Source organism: Melanerpes formicivorus, unplaced genomic scaffold, assembly GCF_026170545.1.
Source record: "Melanerpes formicivorus ecotype bairdi unplaced genomic scaffold, bMelFor1.0.p_v2 SCAF_15, whole genome shotgun sequence".
Taxonomy (NCBI): domain Eukaryota; kingdom Metazoa; phylum Chordata; class Aves; order Piciformes; family Picidae; genus Melanerpes; species Melanerpes formicivorus.
The window spans coordinates 1,172,022-1,192,029 of NW_027142367.1; the positions used below are offsets into that span (position 1 = coordinate 1,172,022).

At 42.6% G+C, this 20,008-nt stretch overlaps 1 protein-coding gene across 1 annotated transcript in view; it reads right to left on the reverse strand.

Moving 5' to 3' along the window:
• MOCOS (molybdenum cofactor sulfurase) overlaps positions 1 to 20,008 on the reverse strand; it is a 244,289-nt gene that overhangs the window by 34,418 nt on the left and 189,863 nt on the right. The window contains exon 6 of the mRNA XM_068147762.1: positions 15,918 to 16,117. Coding sequence (XP_068003863.1) covers positions 15,918 to 16,117 — 200 coding nt within the window. The remainder of the gene's footprint in view (positions 1 to 15,917; positions 16,118 to 20,008) is intronic.

Genomic DNA, 20,008 nt, shown 5'->3' on the forward strand with positions numbered 1-20,008 from the left:
CTATGTGCCTTAATCTCTATTTGCTGGGGGTATTTTTGTTTGTTGATTTGAGTTTTTTTAACCATAAATTCACTTTGTACAGGATACCAGCCTAACATATGTAGCAAATACTTTCTGGTATAATCCAGACTATGTTCTGCCTCTTATCTTCTGGCATCATTAATCTTCTGATGTTAACCTGTATTCTGACATCTCTGAGATGGGCACAAGGTACTCCACACAAAAATGTGCGGTATGCACAGAAGAAATCCCACACCATTATAATGCACTAAACATGTTCTGTCCCACTAGTTCAGTTCAAAATTGTTCAATTCTCAAGGAGAGATACAATCAAAACAGCTTCGTATGTTGGACTTGATGATCCTTGAGGTCTTTTCCAACCTTATTGATTCTATTATTCTATGACATATCCATATATACTTGGAAAGGAAAGAATAGAACCAGTCCTGATATTCCTCTTCATGATTAATGCCTTGGAGAATATCCTGTGTTCAAAGCATGTTTCTCAAATCAAAGTTATAGTAAAAGGCATCTGTTGAGAAAGTCTATTGTGGGGTCATTAGCTTTGTTTTGTCAGAAGACTTCAGCCTGGGAACAGTGACATTTTCTTGACTTCTTTTTCATTTAGATGGGAAAAAGTTGTCATCCTGGCATAATGTGCTTTGTCACAGTGCTAGTGACTCAGGGGCAGTTCTATCATTGTGTTAATGTTGACAAGAAAGGAGAAATGATGACAGATCCTTCACTACTGAATTCATATAGAGTTTGGGCTTATTTTTGCACTGTGCCAAAAAAACCCTAAAAAATATTTTTTAAATTTTTTTTTTTTTTTTTTTTTTTTTTCCATTGTACAATCATTCCTGGGCCAGCCTTGCTTATAAAAGTCAATGTACTGTAATGAAGTTTCCATGACTGAACTTAAAGGAATTGCTAGATGATGATGATGATGATGATGATGATGATGATGATGATGATGATTGTTACTAAATTTAAAAAAACCCTGTCAAATAAATTATTACCATTCTTTGAAGCTCTTCCTAGAAAGAGAGATTGCTCATTGGAATGGGCTGCCCAGTAAGGTGGTGGAGTCACCAGCACTGGAGGTGTTTAGGAAGTGACTGGATGAGGCAGTTGGTGCCATGGTTTAGTTGATTACATGGTGTTGGATGATAGGTTGAACTTCATGATCTCCAAGGTCTCTTACAACCTGGACTATTGTATTGTATTGTATTGCATTGCATTGCATTGCATTACATTGCATTGTATTGTATTGCATTCTATGCTATGCTATGCTATGCTATGCTATTCTATTCTATTCATTCTTCTATTCTATTCAATTCTATTCTATTCTATTCAATTCTATTCTATTCTATTCTATTCTATTCTATTCTATTCTATTCTATTCTATTCTATTCAACTCAACAAAGAATCATTGCATTCTAGCCATCTGACCTAATACCCTTCCTAATTTAACACTTTTAATTGTGATATATATTAACCTGTACTATGGATAGCGATTAATGATACATAAAATTGCATGAACATTACAGGAATATAGGGAACTGTGGTTCAGGAGAACACAGATAAGTCTACAACGACCTGAAGGGAGGTTGTAGCTGAGTGGGGGTTGGTCTCTTCTCCCACGCAACCAGCACCAGAACAAGAGGACACAGTCTCAAGCTGTGCCAGGGGAAGTTTAGGCTCGAGGTGAGGAGAAAGTTCTTCACAGACAGAGTTGTTAGCCATTGGATTGTGCTGCCCAGGGAGGTGGTGGAGTCACCATCCCTGGAGGTGTTCAAGAGGGAATTGGACGTGACACTTGGTGCCATGGTTTAGTGGCCATGAAGTGTTGGGTGACAGTTTGGATTTGATGATCTTTGAGGTCTTTTCCAACCTTATTGATTCTATGATTCTATGATAAATTCAGTTGAACTTTAGCTTAATTTAACTTTAGTTAATTTTAGTTAATTTAGTTTAATTTAACTTTAGTTAATTTAACTTTAGTTTAATTGAATTCTGTTCTCACCAATGTGATGCACACTTTCCATTGCAAAGAATGACACGACATAAAGAATCTGTAAAGGCAGCACAGAAAATCTATCTGTCCCTTGAATTTTCCTTGGATGTATGCTTCAATTTATCTGTTTCTTTGTTTCATCCTAGAAATATGCTACTTAGGGACTTTGCTTCTCTCTGCAGTGCTACCACATAGCAAAACAAGTAGAACATAAACCATCTGTTACAGTATTTCAATGACATAACTTTATTATTTAGATAAAGCACATCTTTAAATTTGCCATAAGGAGCAATAATGTGTATGGAGCTCAGGCTTATGGAATACAGCATGCTGCTTGCAGCTCTGTCTATAACAGGGGCAGCTGACTTTTGGGAGCTAGGAATATGTTCATCAATGAAGGCACAAAAGCATGAATGTTAATGGCAAGTACACAGCTTAATGTACTCCAACTGTAAGCTTTGGTGATTCTCTGCATCTGATATTTGAAACTATTGTATCTTGGTCATTCAGAGTTTAAAGACTACGATGAAGTTGCAAAACACACGCAGAAACCTTGCAGCTTTTTTACTGAGTTCATTCAATGAGGACATGGGAATAAAGCCTTCACAACATCTTGGAATGGAGTGGAATGGAATGGAATGGAATGGAATGGAATAGAATAGAATAGAATAGAATAGAATAGAATAGAATAGAATAGAATAGAATAGAATAGAATAGAATAGAATAGAATTAACCAGGTTTGAAAAGACCTTTGAGATCATTGAGTCCAACCTATCACCCAACACCATCTAATCAACTAAACCATGGCACTAAGCACCCCATCCAGTCCCTTCCTAAACACTTCCAGTGATGGTGACTCCACCACCTCCCTGGGCAGCACATTCCAATGGCAAATCACTCTTTCTATGAAGAACTTCTTCCTAACATCCAGCCTAAACCCCCCCTGGATTTCCATCTGCCCCTCAGAGACCCTTTGCATTCATTACTTTTTCAGAGCCTTCTTATTGTGGGCCAAGCCCTGTATATTACTCCTTATCCCAACACTTCTAACGTCAGATCATCTTGATTTTTGACAAACACAAGGTTCTTTACACACTTCCAGACTGTGGTCTCCAGGTTTAATGAAGTGATGTGAATGCAGTTAATATAAATCCATTTTTAAAGAAAGTCTGGTTTTGTTCATTTGTTTCTTAGAGACAACATTTTTTTTTTTTTTTAAGCACAGTTACCTTCCTCAGTGTGCCTTCCTTTAGAGTCGTCAGATTGACCAAATGCTCACAGTCAGGGTTTTTTTCTTAGTGCTCTATCTGATAAATACTATTATAATTTATATATTGCTTTAATACAAAGATGTTAAGGTGGAGAGTCTCTTTTTCCCCTGGTTGTGAGGCATTTCTCTACAACAGTCCCTCTTGGATATCTGGTATTTTACTTCACACTCAGAAACTAGACAGCTCCAAATGAGTATGATGCAGATTGTCATGGTTTGAGGCTGGGTGCCTTTAAGAACCATGAAGTTACAGACCTCCAGAGGCTCGACAGGTCCAGGAGGTGGACAGGGAATTGTAATCTTTTGTTATTTCATTGGCATAAGCCCTGCAACTCTATAAAAACAAATGTGCAACGTGTTGTTCCCCCTTTTTCCTCCTTTGCTGCTCTGTCTCTCTTTGCTAACTGCCTCCCTTATCTTTGCGTGGGAGCTGGGTCTGCAGCAGCCTGGCTGGGTCCTGAAGGTGGTGATCTGAATTTTAGCTGTGTCACTCAGGTTTGGTAATGGGGAAGGAAGGGGTAGAGAAGCATGAGGGAAGGGGGTGGGGTGCACATTTGAGACCTGGATTTTTGGCCTGGTTTGGTGGAGGTTGGGGAAACTTTGGCTTACTGGGCTTCTGTGTTAAGCCCAGACTATGGATCTTGTGTATTTTATGTTGTTGCACTGTAGCAAGTAGTTTATGAATAGCACTTCTATTTAAACTTTCCAATTCTATCCAGTCTTTGTGTCGAATGTTTTGCTTAACTCATTTGAGCAGAGATAGAGATCCTGTCTTACTCTTTCAAGTGAGACACAGATGTGTTCCAGTTTCCCACTCTGTGTCACACAGCAGCACCATTGATTTCTCTGCCTTTGCTACATGACTGACTTCTGCTATCTATTTGCTTCAGAGCCTCTGCAGTGGTCAGCTGAAAGATGAAAGCCATTTTCTGCCTTCAGATTCCCTTGCAATATGTCTGAGAATGAGGTCTACTGTAGGTAGATACATACAAAGTGATAGTAAGTATTTCCAAATAGCAGAGAGTTTTGGATTATTTCTAATTGATTAAGTGGAAAGTTTTCACTAAGAAGGATGGATTCTTCAGGAATCCTTACTAGATTCACAGAATCATAGAATCAATGAGGTTGGAAAAGACCTCAAAGATCATCAAGTCCGACCTGTCACCCACAACTCATGAGTTATAAACCATGGCACCAGGTGCCATGTCCAATCCACTCTTGAACACCTCCAGGGACGGTGACTCCACCACCTCCCTGGGCAGCACATTCTGATGGCTAACAACTCTCTCTGTGAAGAACTTTCTCATCACCTCAAGCCTAACCTTCCCCTGGTGCAGCTTGAGACTCTGTCCTCTTGTTCTAAGGCTGGTTGGCTGGGAGAAGAAACCAACCCCCACCTGGCTACAACCTCCCTTCAGGTAGTTGTAGACAGCCATAAGGTCTCCCCTGAGCTAAATAATCCCATCTCCCTCAGCCTCTCCTCACAGGGCTGTGCTTGAGGCCTCTCCCCAGCCTCGTTGCCCTTCTCTGGACATGTTCAAGAGTCTCAATGTCCTTCTTAAATTGAGAGGCCTAGAACTGGACAGAGGACTCAAGGTGTGGCATAACCAGTGCTGAGTACAGGGGGAAAATTACCTCCCTGCACCTGCTGGCCACACTGTTCCTAATCTAGGCCAGGATGCCATTGGCCTTCTTGCCCACCTGGGTGCACTGCTGGCTCATGTTCAGCCAGCTGTCAATCAGTACCCCCAGGTCCTTTTCTGCCTGGCTGCTCTCCAGCCACTCCAACTGCAGCCTGTCTGTAGCTCTTATTCAAGCAAGTGCTTCTTATTTGTGGATGTTATTTTACTTAGTATTGCAAGAAGCATTCATGTGACTAAAGGAACTTTTTATAACAGATGATGAAGCATTCCCCCCATAAACCCCTCAAATCGCATAAGCCAATACTGGCAGGTAGTCTCGTTCAGAGCAATTTGTTTGTACAGTGGATTTGCTCATTACAAGGATTTTACCACATGCACTGGTGGCTGGTTATAAGAGGCTTCATGACAATGCTCTCCACAGCCACTGGTAAATTAATTCACTGATTCACAACACGGAATTGGAAAGAAAGTAAGCTAGCTCTTTCTGTCATCATAGAATCATAGAATCAATAACGTTGGAAGAGACTTCAGAGATCATCAAGTTCACCCTGCCACCCAAGACCTAACCAACTAAACCATGGCACCAAGTGCCACGTCCAATCCCTTTTTGAACACGTCCAGGGATGGTGACTCCACCACCTCCCTGGGCAGCACATGCCAATGGCTAACAACTCTCTCTGTGAAGAACTTTCTGCTCACCTCCAGCCTAAACTTCCCCTAGTGCAGTTTGAGACTGTGTCATCTTGTTCTGGTGCTGGTTGTCTGGGAGAAGAAACCAACCCCCTCCTGATGGACTTTGTTGAAATATTACTTTAATTACATCCATACATGAGTCTGTACGGTTCTTGTGTGTGGGGGACAGGAAGATGCAGGCAAAGTAATAGAGAAGGTGGTGCTAGGCTATCTTTATCTTCAAAAGCTTCAGATGGTGAACTGAAACTGCACACTGCATACATTCAGAGGCAGTTTATCTGCTTTTACCAAGATCAAGAAAAAAAAAGCCCAGCAGAGGATGTCAAAAGTGTAGTCCTTCTGTTGTTACCATGTGGTTTCTTTTCACATTTCTCCTCTGTGTAAAAAGGTTTGTAGTTTAGAGCCACAGTTGGCTCTTGTTACTAAAGAGAAAATATTTAGACTCAGTCATTCATCAGAGATTCTTTCATTTGAGCAACTATGATTATTTTTCTTTTATCTCCTTTTCAGTTTCCTTAGCAACATTCAAGGACACTCCAGAGAAGCAGTGTCAGGCAACAGTCTGGGCTTTCATGGAGCTTTCTAACCTTGACCAGGTTGATCTGTTTAACAGCAGGCAAGTTCAAGAGCACTATCTGACATACACCTTCGTCCCCCCAGAAACAACTCAGCATGCATTTTGCCACTACTTCCTTGGCAAGAAGAGAGCTCTTCTATCTAATAACTAGGCATGGTGTTATCACACTGAGGCTCTCAAGTACACCATTTCCTAATGCTCCCTCAGTAATCCCCTACCTAGAGAGCTGCTTGTTGTAAGGGCTGGTTTTGAGTGCCTAGTACCACCGGAAGCGGAGATCCAGGTTGTAATGGCATTTCTTGCCAGTTTGAAGCAACAAGGCATCACTTATTGGCAAGCCAGTGTGGTTTGCTGCATTGCTGCTATCTCCATGCTTACCAGACATTTACAGTGCAATTGGAAAGTAACTGGAACCAAGGAAATTAGTGGATGTTTGTGACCGTTTGAGGTTGTGCCTTTAAGAAAGGGAATATGGTGGACGGAAGTTGGTAAACGGAAAGAACGGATCTAAACTATTTCATTGGTGAAGTGGGAGGAAGCACCTTCTGAACTGGGAGTGCAGGAGGACTATCCTGGGCACTCCGGCACTCTATCTTCAGTCTTGCTTCCGCCTCTTCTTTGGGCAGCAGCTCTCTCTGTGCTGGGCTTTCTGCCAAGGCTTCGGCCTTGAAGCCGATAAGATACCAGGCCTGTATTAACTCCTTTCCAATTAACACGAAACTGCCTCTAACTTTTTTTTTTTCCTCTTTCTCTCTCTTTTCTGATCTACTCTGGGGAAGGGGGGGGAAGAGAGGGGAGAGCGGAGGTGGGGAACCCCCTCTGCAAGGGGGGGGGTTACTCTCATTTCTGTGTCACTTTATTGTATATCTTTGTATATATTGTAAATATTGTGAATTTGTATATATTCCCCCGCATACCCTACATTGCTTTGTAAATATAAAGCTCCACTGCTTTGCTAATTCAGCTTGTGAGTTTTTTTTTTCCCTTTCCCTTCAATTTTCTTTTCCCTTTACCTTACAAGGGGGAAGGGAGGAGGCTTCTTGGCCTTACCCTTCCAACCCACCACAATGTTCAACAGGAATCCTCACAGCAATATTTTTCTCTTTGTAGTCCTGTTTGCATTCTAATGTGGTGGTCCATCTGCCATCTCTGGCTTCCTGAAATCAATGGCTAAATCTATAGCTAAAATCAATAATGAATAATCACTCCAGCAATATTTAGGTAGCTATTGGGAAGATGGCCAAAAATCCCATTAAAAATGTTAAGAACACTTTTATTTCCCTGAGTCATCACAATAAATATAATGAGTGGATATGCTTCTAAAAGCATTAGTGTGAGTAACTCAAAGTTGTTGGACCATCCCTGCACAGAATGTCCTCAGATGGAATTGCCAAATGCTGCACTTTTCCACCTGCAGAACTGAATGATTGTTTCACACAAAAAGTACAGAGTAACAGATGGAAACAAATATAAAAGGATTAAGGTTCAAAGAATGAAAAAGATCACTTGCTTAATACTTTTTGATGAAGATTTATTTCACATAGACTAAATAAAGTAGAAATTATCCCTCATTGTTGCTTAACAGCAAGACACTTTTTCCTGTAGGGACATGGTATGAATTTCCAAATGAGTCCTGATAACTATTACCAGGCTTTGGTCAGATCAAACTGACCTGGTAACAGCATCCAGTGAAATCCTGTAGTTCCTCTGCCTATATACTCACTACCTATATACTACTGCTCCAGTGCACTGGAACCTATCTACCAGGGAAACTGAGGGCACCATCTAAGACACAAAAAGCCATTGAAAGAGGTTGCCCAGGGACGTGATGGAAGCCTCATTCCGGGAGGTTTTTAACGCCAGGCTCTACGTGGCTCTGAGCCGCCTGATGTAGTGTAAGAGGTCCCTGCCCATGGTGGAGGGTTTGAAACTAGAAGATCCTTGAGGTCCCTTCCAACCCTAACAATTTGATGATTCTATGATTATTTTAAGAAATTTACCCACTACAGGTACTGCACAGTCCCTTTATCATGTAACAATAAATAGTGATGTTAATATGTATTTAACCAGCTGTGTGTATATACATATGTGTATATCACTTGATAGATTTCCACTCCTGTGAGATTAAAATATATGGGGGAAAGAGACACTAAATCCTTCAAGGCAATGCGCAAAGACTACACCACAAGAAGGAGATTTCAACTGGCCATTGTCAGGGCCTGGCTGCTAATCTAGGTCTGGCTGAGGAATTTAGTAAAACATCACTGAAGAAAATGAAGCTCTCAGTGAATCTTTCCTTACATTAATTCAGGGGAGGTTGAGATAGAAGGAAGATGGGTGAGACAGTTGGCAGATGCCATGATAAAAGCAGTCATCAAATTGCATTATAGATTTTTACTGGAGGAACGCACACTGGAAGTTATGTGCAGAGAAGTGTCGATTTTTTTTTTTCTCCTTGAGAAATCAGTAAAGAAAGATCTTTGAAGTCCAGACCTCCCTTCACTCTGGCTTGATGAGAGTGAGCCAGGACATGCTAATGTAGGCTCCTAGACAAAGCTGATCATAATCTATCTAAGCAGGGTTCTCAGTCTTGAGAGGCAAAACTCATCCATATGCAACACTGCAGAAGAACCTTCCTTAGGCAAACCAAAATGTTTACATCCTCTATCTTTGGCAGCTGATTGAGGTTATAGCAGTTTGTCTATTTACACACAAGTGTGGAGCGGCAGGCAAGCAGGCTGAGACTGCTAATAGACTGATGCATGTTCCCTCCTTGACAGGATTTTTAGAAGGCATTGCAAGTACAAGGCTGGGGTCACAGTAGCTGGAGAGCAGCCAGGCAGAAAGGGACCTGGGGGTACTGATTGATAGTAGGCTGAACATGAGCTAGCAGTATGCCCAGGTGAACAGGAAGGCCAATGGCATCCTGGCCTGGATCAGGAACAGTATGGCCAGCAGGAACAGGGAGGTCATTTTGTCCCTGTACTCAGCACTGGTTAGGACACACCTTGAGTCCTGTGCCCAGTTCTGGGCCCCTCAGTTTAGGAAAGATGTTGAGTTGCTGGAAGGTGTCCAGAGAAGGGCCACAAAGCTGAGGAGGGGTTTGGAGCACAGCCCTATGAGGAGAGGCTGAAGGAGCTGGGGTTGCTTAGGCTGGAGAAGAGGAGGCACAGGGGAGACCTTATTGCTGTCTACAACTACCTGAAAGGAGGTTGTAGCCAGGTGGGGGTTGGTCTCTTCTCCCAGGCAAACAGCACCAGAAAAAGAGGACACAGTCTTAAGCTGCACCAGGGGAGGTTTAGGTTGGATGTTAGGAAGAAGCTCTTCATAGAAAGAGTGATTTGCCATTGGAATGTGGTGCCCAGGCAGGTGGTGGAGTCATCATCACTGGAGGTATTTAGGAAGAGACTGGATGGGGTGCTTGGTGCCATGGTTTAGTTGATTAGATGGTGTTGGGTGATAGGTTGGACTCAATTATCTCAAATTTCTCTTCCAACCTGGTCTATTCTATTCTATTCTATTCTATTCTATTCTATTCTATTCTATTCTATTCTATTCTATTCTATTCTATTCTATTCATATCTAAGGCTAATTGTTTATTTTTCTGATAGCTTTACAAGGAAGTTGAATGTTGACAGTTTGCTGCATTCATATGAAATCTGCTGTGTCCACTTTGCACCACTGACTTAACAGAAGTCCATCATCTCTACCCCTGCACTTTCTCATCTTTTAAAATCAGTGGCCTGTCATCTGTCCACACTTGATTAACAGTGAAAACTATCATGCCAGAGTATTATCCATTCTTAACTTGACAATCATGCAGAATCACAGAACATTAGGGACTGGAAGGTACCTTGAAAGATCACCCAAGCCAAATTTCCTGCCAGAGCAGGATCACCTGGGGTAGGTCATACAGGAGTTCATCCATGCAGGTCTTGAAATTCTCCAGAGAAGGAGATTCCACAACCCCTCTGTTCCAGTGTTCTGTCACACTCACAGTGAAATAATTTTTCCTCCTGTTTCCATGGATCTTCCCTATGCCTCAGCTTCCACCCATTGCCCCATGTCCTGTCATTGGGCATCAGTGAGAAACTGCCTTTTGTTTAGTTGTTTTAATCACCATTAAGAGAAAAAAAATTAACTAGTAATTAAAGTGTCAATTAAACTAATGATACATGTAGTACAAAGAAGTTTATTACATATGTAATATCTAAACCAGTGATAGCCTTCAACAATCACAAAGAAACATTTAAATTAAAAAGCAATATTAACTGAACTTTCACAGCTGTTTCACTCACATCTTATCACTTCTAAACCTTGAAGGGTTCTATATCATATATATTGGGACAAGAGACTGCCACAAACGGTGCTATCCCTGGAAGTGCAATCATGATGTGGTGTAATTTGTGTATCTCACTTTAATGAAATGCCTTCATTAGATCTTGAGGGTTGCAGTGAATGTTTTACTCAAGGATGAACCTGAGACTGTGGCTATTTCCTATTTGTACAATTGACCCCCTGTATGTTTGTGTTTAGTGGCCCAATCTCTGGTAGTTAAACTTTGGTAACACTGAGAAATGGATTTCACCAACAGAATCATAGATTGTTAGGGTTGGAAAGGACTTCAAGGATCATCTAGTTCCAACCCCCCTGCCATGAGCAGGGACACCTCACACTACAGCATGTTGCTTGCAGCCACATCCAGACTGGCCTTAAAAACCTCCAGGGATGAGGCTTCCACCACCTTCCTGGGAAACTTGTTCCAGTGTCTCCTCATGGGGAAGAACTTCTTCCTAACATCCAATCTGAATCCACCCATTTCTAGTTTTGTTCCATTCCCCCTAGTCCTATCATCACCTGACACCCTAAAAAGTCCCTGACAAGATTTCTTGGAGCCCCCTTCAGATACTGGAAGGTCACAGTAAGGTCTTCACAGAGCCTTCTCTTCTCCAGACTGAACAGCCCCAACTCTCTCAGTCTGTCCTCGTAGGAGAGGTGCTCCAGCCCTCTGATCTTTGTTGCCCTTCTCTGGACATGTTCCAACATCTCCAGATCCTTCCTGTAATAGGGGCTCCAGAACTGGATGCAGTACTCCAGGTGGGGTCTCACCAGAGCAGAGTAGAGGGGGAGAATCACCTCCCTCAACCTGCTGGCTATGCTTCTCATGATGCGTCCCAGGATGTGATTGGCTTTCTGGGATGCAAGTGCATACTGGTGGCTCCTGTTGAGCTTCCCATTCCACATCACCCCCCAAGTCCTTTTCTTGAGGGCTGCTCTCAAGGCAGTCCCTGCCCAGCCTATATTGGTGCTTGGGATTGCAGGGAAGAACACTTTTTCTCCCAAACTCTGCACAGACGAAAGACAGCACTTTTTCTCTGCTTTCCTTTTTCAGTGGCAGGGTTAAACATTATGTATTTCACATGTCTTTCACACCCTAAGTGTCTTGGACTTAGTTCAGAGTTTTGAATATCATGTAAATTATGTAAATCTTGAAGCTTAAATGTAAGCTTGGTATCCTCTAAAGACACTGTCTACATATGAACTCTTTCTTGCCAGTCTCAAATGTCCCAAATAAACTGCTCCAAGCCTCATCATAGTACTTTATCTGCAAGCACTTAGTCAGATTGTCTTACACAGGGTGCAAAATGCTAATGTCTAGCCACACTGTGTCCTCTGATGGGCAATGGGCACAAAACACTTCCCTGTCAGAAAGATAGATAGAATTGGTTTGATGCCTGGTTATAAGTAATTAATTATAGATGGGGTATCATCCATAATGGAATAGGATATTCTGCCATTTCTCTTTCAATGCACAAGCTGAGTCCATTATTAGTAGGTAAGTCAGATGGAGATGTCATCCAATTTTCCCATCATTAAGAATTCCCAAAAATGTTTTCTGGGAGCCTTCTGAAACTGTGTTCTCCTAACTCACTCCACCAGATTGCATTTGAAGACTGACCAGGGAATTCACATGAATGTGCAGATTCATAGAATCATAGAATCACAGAACCAGTAAGGTTGTAAATAGTCCTCAGTGATCATCGAGTCCAATCTGTCACCCAACAGCTCATGACTACTAAACCATGACACCAAGTGATACGTCCAATCCACTCTTGAACACCTCCAGGGATGGTGACTCCACCACCTGCCTGGGCACCACATTCCAATGGCTAACAACTCTCTCTGTGAAGAACATTTTCCTTGTCTCCAGCCTAATCTTCCCCTTGTGTAGCTTGAGGCTGTGTCCTCTTGTTCTGTTGCTGGTTGCCTGGGAGAAGGGACCAACCTCCGCCTGTCTACATTCTCCCTTCAGGTAGTTGTAGACAGCAAGAAGGTCTCCCCTGAGCCTCCTCTTCTCCAGGCTAAACAATCCCAGCTGCCTGAGCCTTTCCTTGTAGGGCTGCGCTGCAAACCCCTCCCCAGCCTGAGTACAGGGGCCCTGCTCCTGCTGGCCACACTATTCCTAATGCAGGCCAGGATGCCATTGGCCTTCTTGGCCACCTGGGCACACTGCTGGCTCATGTTTAGCATACTATTGACCAGTACCCCCAGATCCCTTTCTGTTTGGCTGCTCTCCGTCCACTCTGTCCCCAGCCTGTATTACTGCATGGGGATGTTGTGGCCAAAGTGCAGCACCCAGCACTTGGACTTGTTGAATGCCATCTTGTTGGACTCTGCCCATCTGTCCAGACAGTCAAGGTCCCTCTGCAGAGTCCTTCTTACCTCTAACAGATCAACTACTGCTCCCAAGTTGGTGTCATCTGCAAATTTACTGATGACTGACTCAATCCCCTCATCCAGAACATCAATGAAGATATTGAACAGGATGGGGCCCAGCACTGATTCCTGGGGGATGCCACTAGTGCCTGGCTGCCAGCTGGATGTGGCACTGTTCACCACCACTCTCTGGGCTCGGCCCTGCAGCCAGTTCCTATCCCAGCACAGAGTGCTGCTGTCCATGCTAGGGGCTGACAGCTTGGCCAGGAGTTTGCTATGGGGGACAGTGTCCAAAGCCTTGCTGAAGTCACGATAGACTACATCCACAGCCTTCCCCACATCCACCAGGCAGTCACCTGTGACAGTTTAGGCTGTGCCTTTAAAAAATATACGTGGTGTGGATTAAACCATCTAAGCTACTACATAACCTGGTCATAGAGGGCGATCAGGTTGGTGAGGAAGGACCTGCCCTTCCTAAATCCATGCTGCCACACCTAATCAAGACTGCATACATGGCTAATTCAAACCTAAAATGTGGAATTATTTTGAAAGGAAATGTGGTGACTATTTAAGCCTGTCTTATAGCATACTTCAAAAAAAGATGTGTAGGAAGAAGAGATTCACCTGTACTGTACTTCTGTCCATCCCATGATCATCAATGTGGTAAATGCTTAAAAAAAAATATGTAAAATTTGATATTGACAGGCTGCAAAGTAACTATTTGTGTTTATATGGATGTCCTTTTGCATCCCTGTAGACATATTTTTTGTATTCCCTTCATCTTCCGCTTCTTTTTCTTTCCTGGCAGAGGAGTGTTGAGAAATGCCTTTTGCAGCACTTACACTCTCTTCCTAGTGGCCAGAACTATTAACTTCCAAGAGCAATACAGCTCTGCCACTACTGTCACTGAGACAGATGATGCCTGTTATTGACAGTGTTTAGCAAATCAAGGTCATATACTGGAACTTGATCTATTGACTTATTCGATCATCACCAAATGAAAACCAGAGGAATTAAGCAAAACTAGAGTACTCTAGTTTTTCTGACTTCTGCTGATGAGCAAGTGATCTACATTACCCACTGCCAACACAGTGCACACTCATACATGATTATGGTTGTACACCATTGCCTCTTTACTGAAGGGAGTGAGGATTCACAAACTTTCTTGTCACGGCTACTCAGTACACCTGATGTATAAAGGCTAGAGAAAGCTGTTGAGGAAGACAGCTTCTAAGGATCTTTTTGAGTTTGAATCTCGCTTCTTACACTGATAATTCAATATTATGCAATGCTTCCATAGCAATATTATGATAATGTAATTATTAGAACTGAAGGGAAAAGAGAACTCCTAAGTGACTGAAATATTTTGACATCTGTCACTTGCATGTTACAGCTCCGAGGTAGTCACTGCTCGTGGCTTGGATGAGCACACACTCTGCTGGATAAAGCACTGGCTGGGCAAACAGGCCCAAAGAGTGGTGGTCAGTGAGGTTAAATCCAGCTGGTGGCCGGTCACAACTGGGGTTCTTCAGGGCTCAGTGTTGGGACCACTTCTGTTTAACGTCTTTATTGATGACCTCGATGAAGACACAGAGTGTGTCATCAGCAAGTTTGCAGATGACACCAAGTTAGGTGGGAGTGTTGATCTGCACCAGGGTAGGGAGGCTCTACAGAGGGACTTGGATAGATTGAATCCGTGGTCAATGGTAATGGAATGGGCTTCAACAAGGCCAGATCCTGCACTTGGGTCACAACAACCCCAAGCAACACTACAGGCTGTGGGCACTGTGGCTGGAAAGCTGTCTGGCAGAAAGGACCTGGGGTTCTAATCAACAAGCAGCTGAGTATGAGGAAGCAGTGTGCCCAGGTGGCCAAGAAAGCCAATGGCATCCTGGCTTGTATGAAAAAATGCTGTGTCCAGCAGGAGTAGTGAGGTGGTTGTCCCCTTGTACTCACCTCTGGTGAGGCCACACCATACTGTAAGTGTTGTGTCCAGTTTTGGGTACTTCAATGCAGGAGAGATCAATGCAGGAGAGATGTGGAGGTGCTGGAACCAGTGCAGAGGAGGGCAATGAAGCTGGGGAAGGGCTTGGAGAATAAATCTGATGAGGAGCAAATGAAGGAGCTGGGGCTGTGCAGCTTGGAAAAGAGGAAGCTGAGGGGGGAACCTCATTGCTCTCTACAACTACCTGAAAGGATGCTGTGGAGAGGCTGGTGCTGGTCTCTTCTCACAGGTGATTAGTGATAGAACAAGAGGGAATGGCCTCAAGATGTGACTGGGTAGGTTTAGACTGGACATTAGGAAAAAAAATATTCTGTGAAAAAGTGGTCAGGCACTGGAATGAGCTGCCCAGGGAGGTAGTTGAGTCATCAAGCCTGGATATGTTTAAAGGTGGTTTGGATGTGGTGCTCAGGGATATGGTTTAGGGGTGAACTTTGTAGAGTAGGGTTATCGGCTGGACTTGGTGCTCCTGAGGGTTTTTCCAACCTGAATGTTTCTGTGATTCTGTGATTCCCTTGTCATTGGGATATGTATTACATCTGGCCTGAAGGTACTATCAACATGTTGCTACCAGGATGGAAGGAACTAGCCTTCTTCTGAATGCCTCTGTGATTCTGTGGTACAAGTTTTTCTAGTCTTGTTCTTTCATTCCAAATTTTGAGTACCATAGGGAAGGAAGTCAACAAGAAACCAAACTGCATAGTCAATGCACTCTGTTAAAACAGCTCACTTTCAAATTTCTTCCATGTACAGTATTTCATCTCTAAAATACTGGCTTTGGATAATATGTACTTTGTGCTGTGGCAACACTTCTTGGATTCTCTTTTTTCTCTGCTTTTAAAACAGAGTGCCTATATTGTGCAGAGCTACAAAGAAACAATACCAAAACCTCAGAAGGAACCATTATGTACAAAATATTTCCTGGAGTAGAAAGAACTTACTGTACATATGCTTGAAATATAAACATAACACTTAGTTATGGCAAGAGAAAAACATACCTGTGAAAACCCAATCACCTCTCCATGTTCATCAAGCACATTAAAATTAATGATTGGACCTTGAGTGTCAGGACTGCTGAAGTCTGTATTGTTGTAAATACGCACCACAGGAGCCCCATTGGCATATTTTAAGGTAGACAGCACAGTATAGGTGTAGTGAGCTAAAGCAAAGGTATGCTGTTTTATTTTCTCCATTCCACCTACAAAAGAAATGTGCACATACATGTCAGAAGCATCATAGTTTTATGCTATGCCTTTAACATTTTTCACAGATCTTGAGCAGAAAAGCAGTAAAATGCAAATAAATCACTATTGGGTGTGAAAAGGACAATTCCTTTGGAGGGATATCTACCATAAGACGGGTTGTACCAAACCAATCTCTTCTCTTCTCAGTTCTTCGCTCTGGAGAGACACTAACTTGCTTCTGCTTGACCTTGGATGCATTGTTTTGGTTAAGTCTAATAGCAACTTTCTCTGCTCATTTCTCCATTTTAGAATGGAATGGAATGGAATGGAATAGGATAGGATAGGATAGGATAGCATAGGATAGGATAGGATAGGATAGCATAGGATAGAATTAACCAAGTTGGAAAAGACCTTTGAGATCACTGAGTCCAACCTATCATCCAACACCATCTAATCAACTAAACCATGGCACCAAGCACCCCATCCAGTCTCTTCCTAAACACCTCCAGTGATGGTGACTCTATACTGGGCAGCCCATTCCAATGGCCAATCACTCTTTCTGGGAAGAACTTCTTCTTAACATCCAGCCTAAACCTCCCCTGGTGCAGCTTGAGACTGTGTCCTCTTGTTCTGGTGTTGGTTGCCTGGGAGAAGAGACCAGCCCCCACTTGGCTACAACCTCCCTTCAGGGAGTTGTAGACAGCAATAAAGTCACTCCTGACCCTCCCCTTCTCTAGGCTAAGCAACCCCAGCTCCCTTAGCCTCTCCTCACAGGGCTGTGCTCCAGACCCCTCAGCACCTTTGTTGCCCTTCTCTGGACACCTTCCAGCAACTCAACAACTTTCCTAAACTGAGGGGCCCAGAACTGGACACAGCACTCGAGGTGAGGCCTAACCAGTGCTGAGTACAGGGGAACAATAACTTCCCTGCTCCTGCTGGCCACACTGTTCCTGATACAGGCCAGGAACAGGGGGGTGGGGAGGGCAGGAAAGAAGCTAGTAACTTCCCCTGGTCTTTGACCAGGGGGATCCTTGTGCTGTTTATCAACTGTAAATACCTGTAAATATTGTAAATACTGTATATTTTGTACATATTCTTTGCATTCCATTGTAGATTGTAGTTTTGCCTATAAATACAGCTTTTATTTGCTTCCAGCTGAGCTGGTCTGGTGAAGTTAATGTTGGGGGGGTAAATTTCAACCCACCACCACAAGTCAAAAAACGTGGATTTTTCAGAATAGTATAGCTGGGAGATAACTAGCATAAAAATAGTACTTTTGGTTTGTTTTAAATGCATATACAGGTTTGAAAAGTTTCTTTCCTCATACAGAAGCTTCAGAAGTACTGCTGCACCAAGGATTTATTTACAATTAATCTACTGTAGAAATCCAAAGTTTCATTGAGGTGGATTTACACCCAATACAACATTGATAGCATTGATAACATTCCAGCATAATTAAATTGAAAAGCAATTTTTAATCTTGCCATGGGCTGAGTTGAATTTGCTGCTGATATCCAATAGAATAGAATTAGAATAGAATAGAATTAACCTGGTTGGAAAAGGCCTTTGGGATCATCAAGTCCAACCTATCACCCAACAATATCTAATCAACTAAATACCATGCTGCTGTCATATTAGCATTCAAAATGAAAGTGCTGGCTGGAGCAAATTATTATGGGGCTTGAAGTTCAGATTGCAACATGAGAGGCTTCCCATTCTGGTTGATGCTTTCAGTTTCTGGGTTTGGGTTGTTGGTTTTTTCTGCTGGGTAGACTGCAGGTCAGAGGGGTAATTGCTGGCTTCTGTTGCTGCTTCTGCTTTTTGCTGCTATTTTCTGCAAATAGACTAAGGTGATGATGTATTTTATTATCTCATTAAACTCTATGTCAGTCCATGAGTTGTGGGGTTTTTTTGGGGTTACTTTCCCTCCCATCTGTCTGTAGAGAGAAGGGTGAGAGCAGGCTGTGTTGACCCAGGACAGGTCCAGATTTGTCTTGAGATTGTAGGAATGAGACATCAGTCTTATCACAGCACAGAAAATAAACTGCTATGCCTAAGATTAAAAAAAAAAAAAAAAAAGATAATATTCTAAATGGAATTACAAAACACAAATGTTAGCCTACAGGGATATCTCTTGAATACTGAAAAACTGTCCAAGTCTGCTCTTCTCTTTTTTTTTTCAGAAGAAAAAGAAAGATGAAGTTGTGAATGCCTTATTGGCTACACCCATGCAATCTATCTGCTTCACATAAGCTTTGCAGAGAAGCCCTCACAGAACTTGGTGTGGTGAAAGCATAAAGAGGAAATATGTTGTCTTTCACTGCCTTTTCTTTTTTGCCTCCTCCCCACCTCCTTTTCCTCCTCACTAATTTTTTTTTTCTTTATTTTTGGTTGGTTGGTTTTATGGTGGTTTATTTGGGGGTTTGGGGGGCTTTTTGTTTGTTTGTTTGTTTTCCCTACATTGAGGAGTTTGGAAATGAGGACTGCAGAGATTTCCTAACAGAGACCTCTTCTGCATGTCTGGTTTCTGAGAAGAGGTTGTGTCTCTATTAGATGTCCCCCTAGAAAAAGCTCCTCATTCTTGTGCTCAGATGATACACCATAGGATTATATATGTCATTGGCATCTGTGGCTTTAGGGGTATTTTGATTCCCTGTGGCAAGCTAAAACATAAGGGTCAGATACAAACCCAGTCATTTCAGTCAAAAGGAGAACATACATAATGTGAAACAAAGTAGGCTGTGATGTTCACTGGTGTAAAATGCTGATAGGAGACAAGCAACTGAGTATGTCAATAAATACAGTATGAGAAAAGGAGTAACCCTGACCAAAACTTACCTTATCACATGAAACAAGAAAGTAGTTTTCAAAGGAGAAACTGAAAAACTATGAATTTCCATCCTTATGGAAGACAATCAGACAACAACAATATGATCTCAAAGCATTTTAGGAAACACAGAAAGATACCTGAAGGCTACCAACATATTTATTCCTAATAAAAGCTCCACTGCACACACTTGGAACTTTGGCTGAAGATCCAAAGTGTTTTCTGTTGTGCATAATAAGTTACACTATAGAGGGCCTACATCACATGGAAGGTAAAAATGGGAAGAATAATTTCAAAGAATCATAGAATCAATAAGGTTGGAGGAGAGCTCAGAGATCATCAAGTCCAACCTGTCACCAAACACCTCATGACTAACTGAACCATGGCTTCAATTGCTGTGTCCAATTCCCTCTTGAACACCTCCAGGGATGGTGACTCCACCACCTCCGTGGCCAGCCCATTCCAATGGCTAACAACTCTCTCTGTGAAGAACTTCTTCCTAACATCCAGCCTAAACCTCCCCTGGTGCAGCTTGAGACTGTGTCCTCTTGTTCTGGAGCTGGTTGCTTGGGAGCAGAGAACAAACCTCACTTGTCTACAGCCTCCCTTCAGGCAGATGTAGAGAGCAGTAAGATCTCCCCTGAGCCTCCCCTTCTCCAGACTAAACAACCCCAGCTCCCTCAGTCTCTCCTCATAGGGCTTGTGCTTGAGGCCTCTCACCAGCCTTGTTGCCCTTCTCTGGACACATTCAAGCATCTCAATATCCCTCTTAAATTGAGGGGCCCAGAACTGGATGCAGTCAGCTCTGGGAAGCCGAACAGTATTTTTCTGCCTAGGTTTTAGATGCAGAGTATTTTATGCAGTTTTGATTATTTTATTTGAGGTACATGAACATTTCTTTAATGAAAAAGGTGTCTGGTATTTTCTGTTGCTTTCTTTTTTTAAAGTATGTAACTATGAATATCACACTTCTGCACAGCATGCCATATTTATAACTGAGTGTCTGGAAATTTCTACAGTGTGATATACCCACCCGTGGACAGAAAACTTGGAACATGCTGGTTGACTTCTGCGTCTT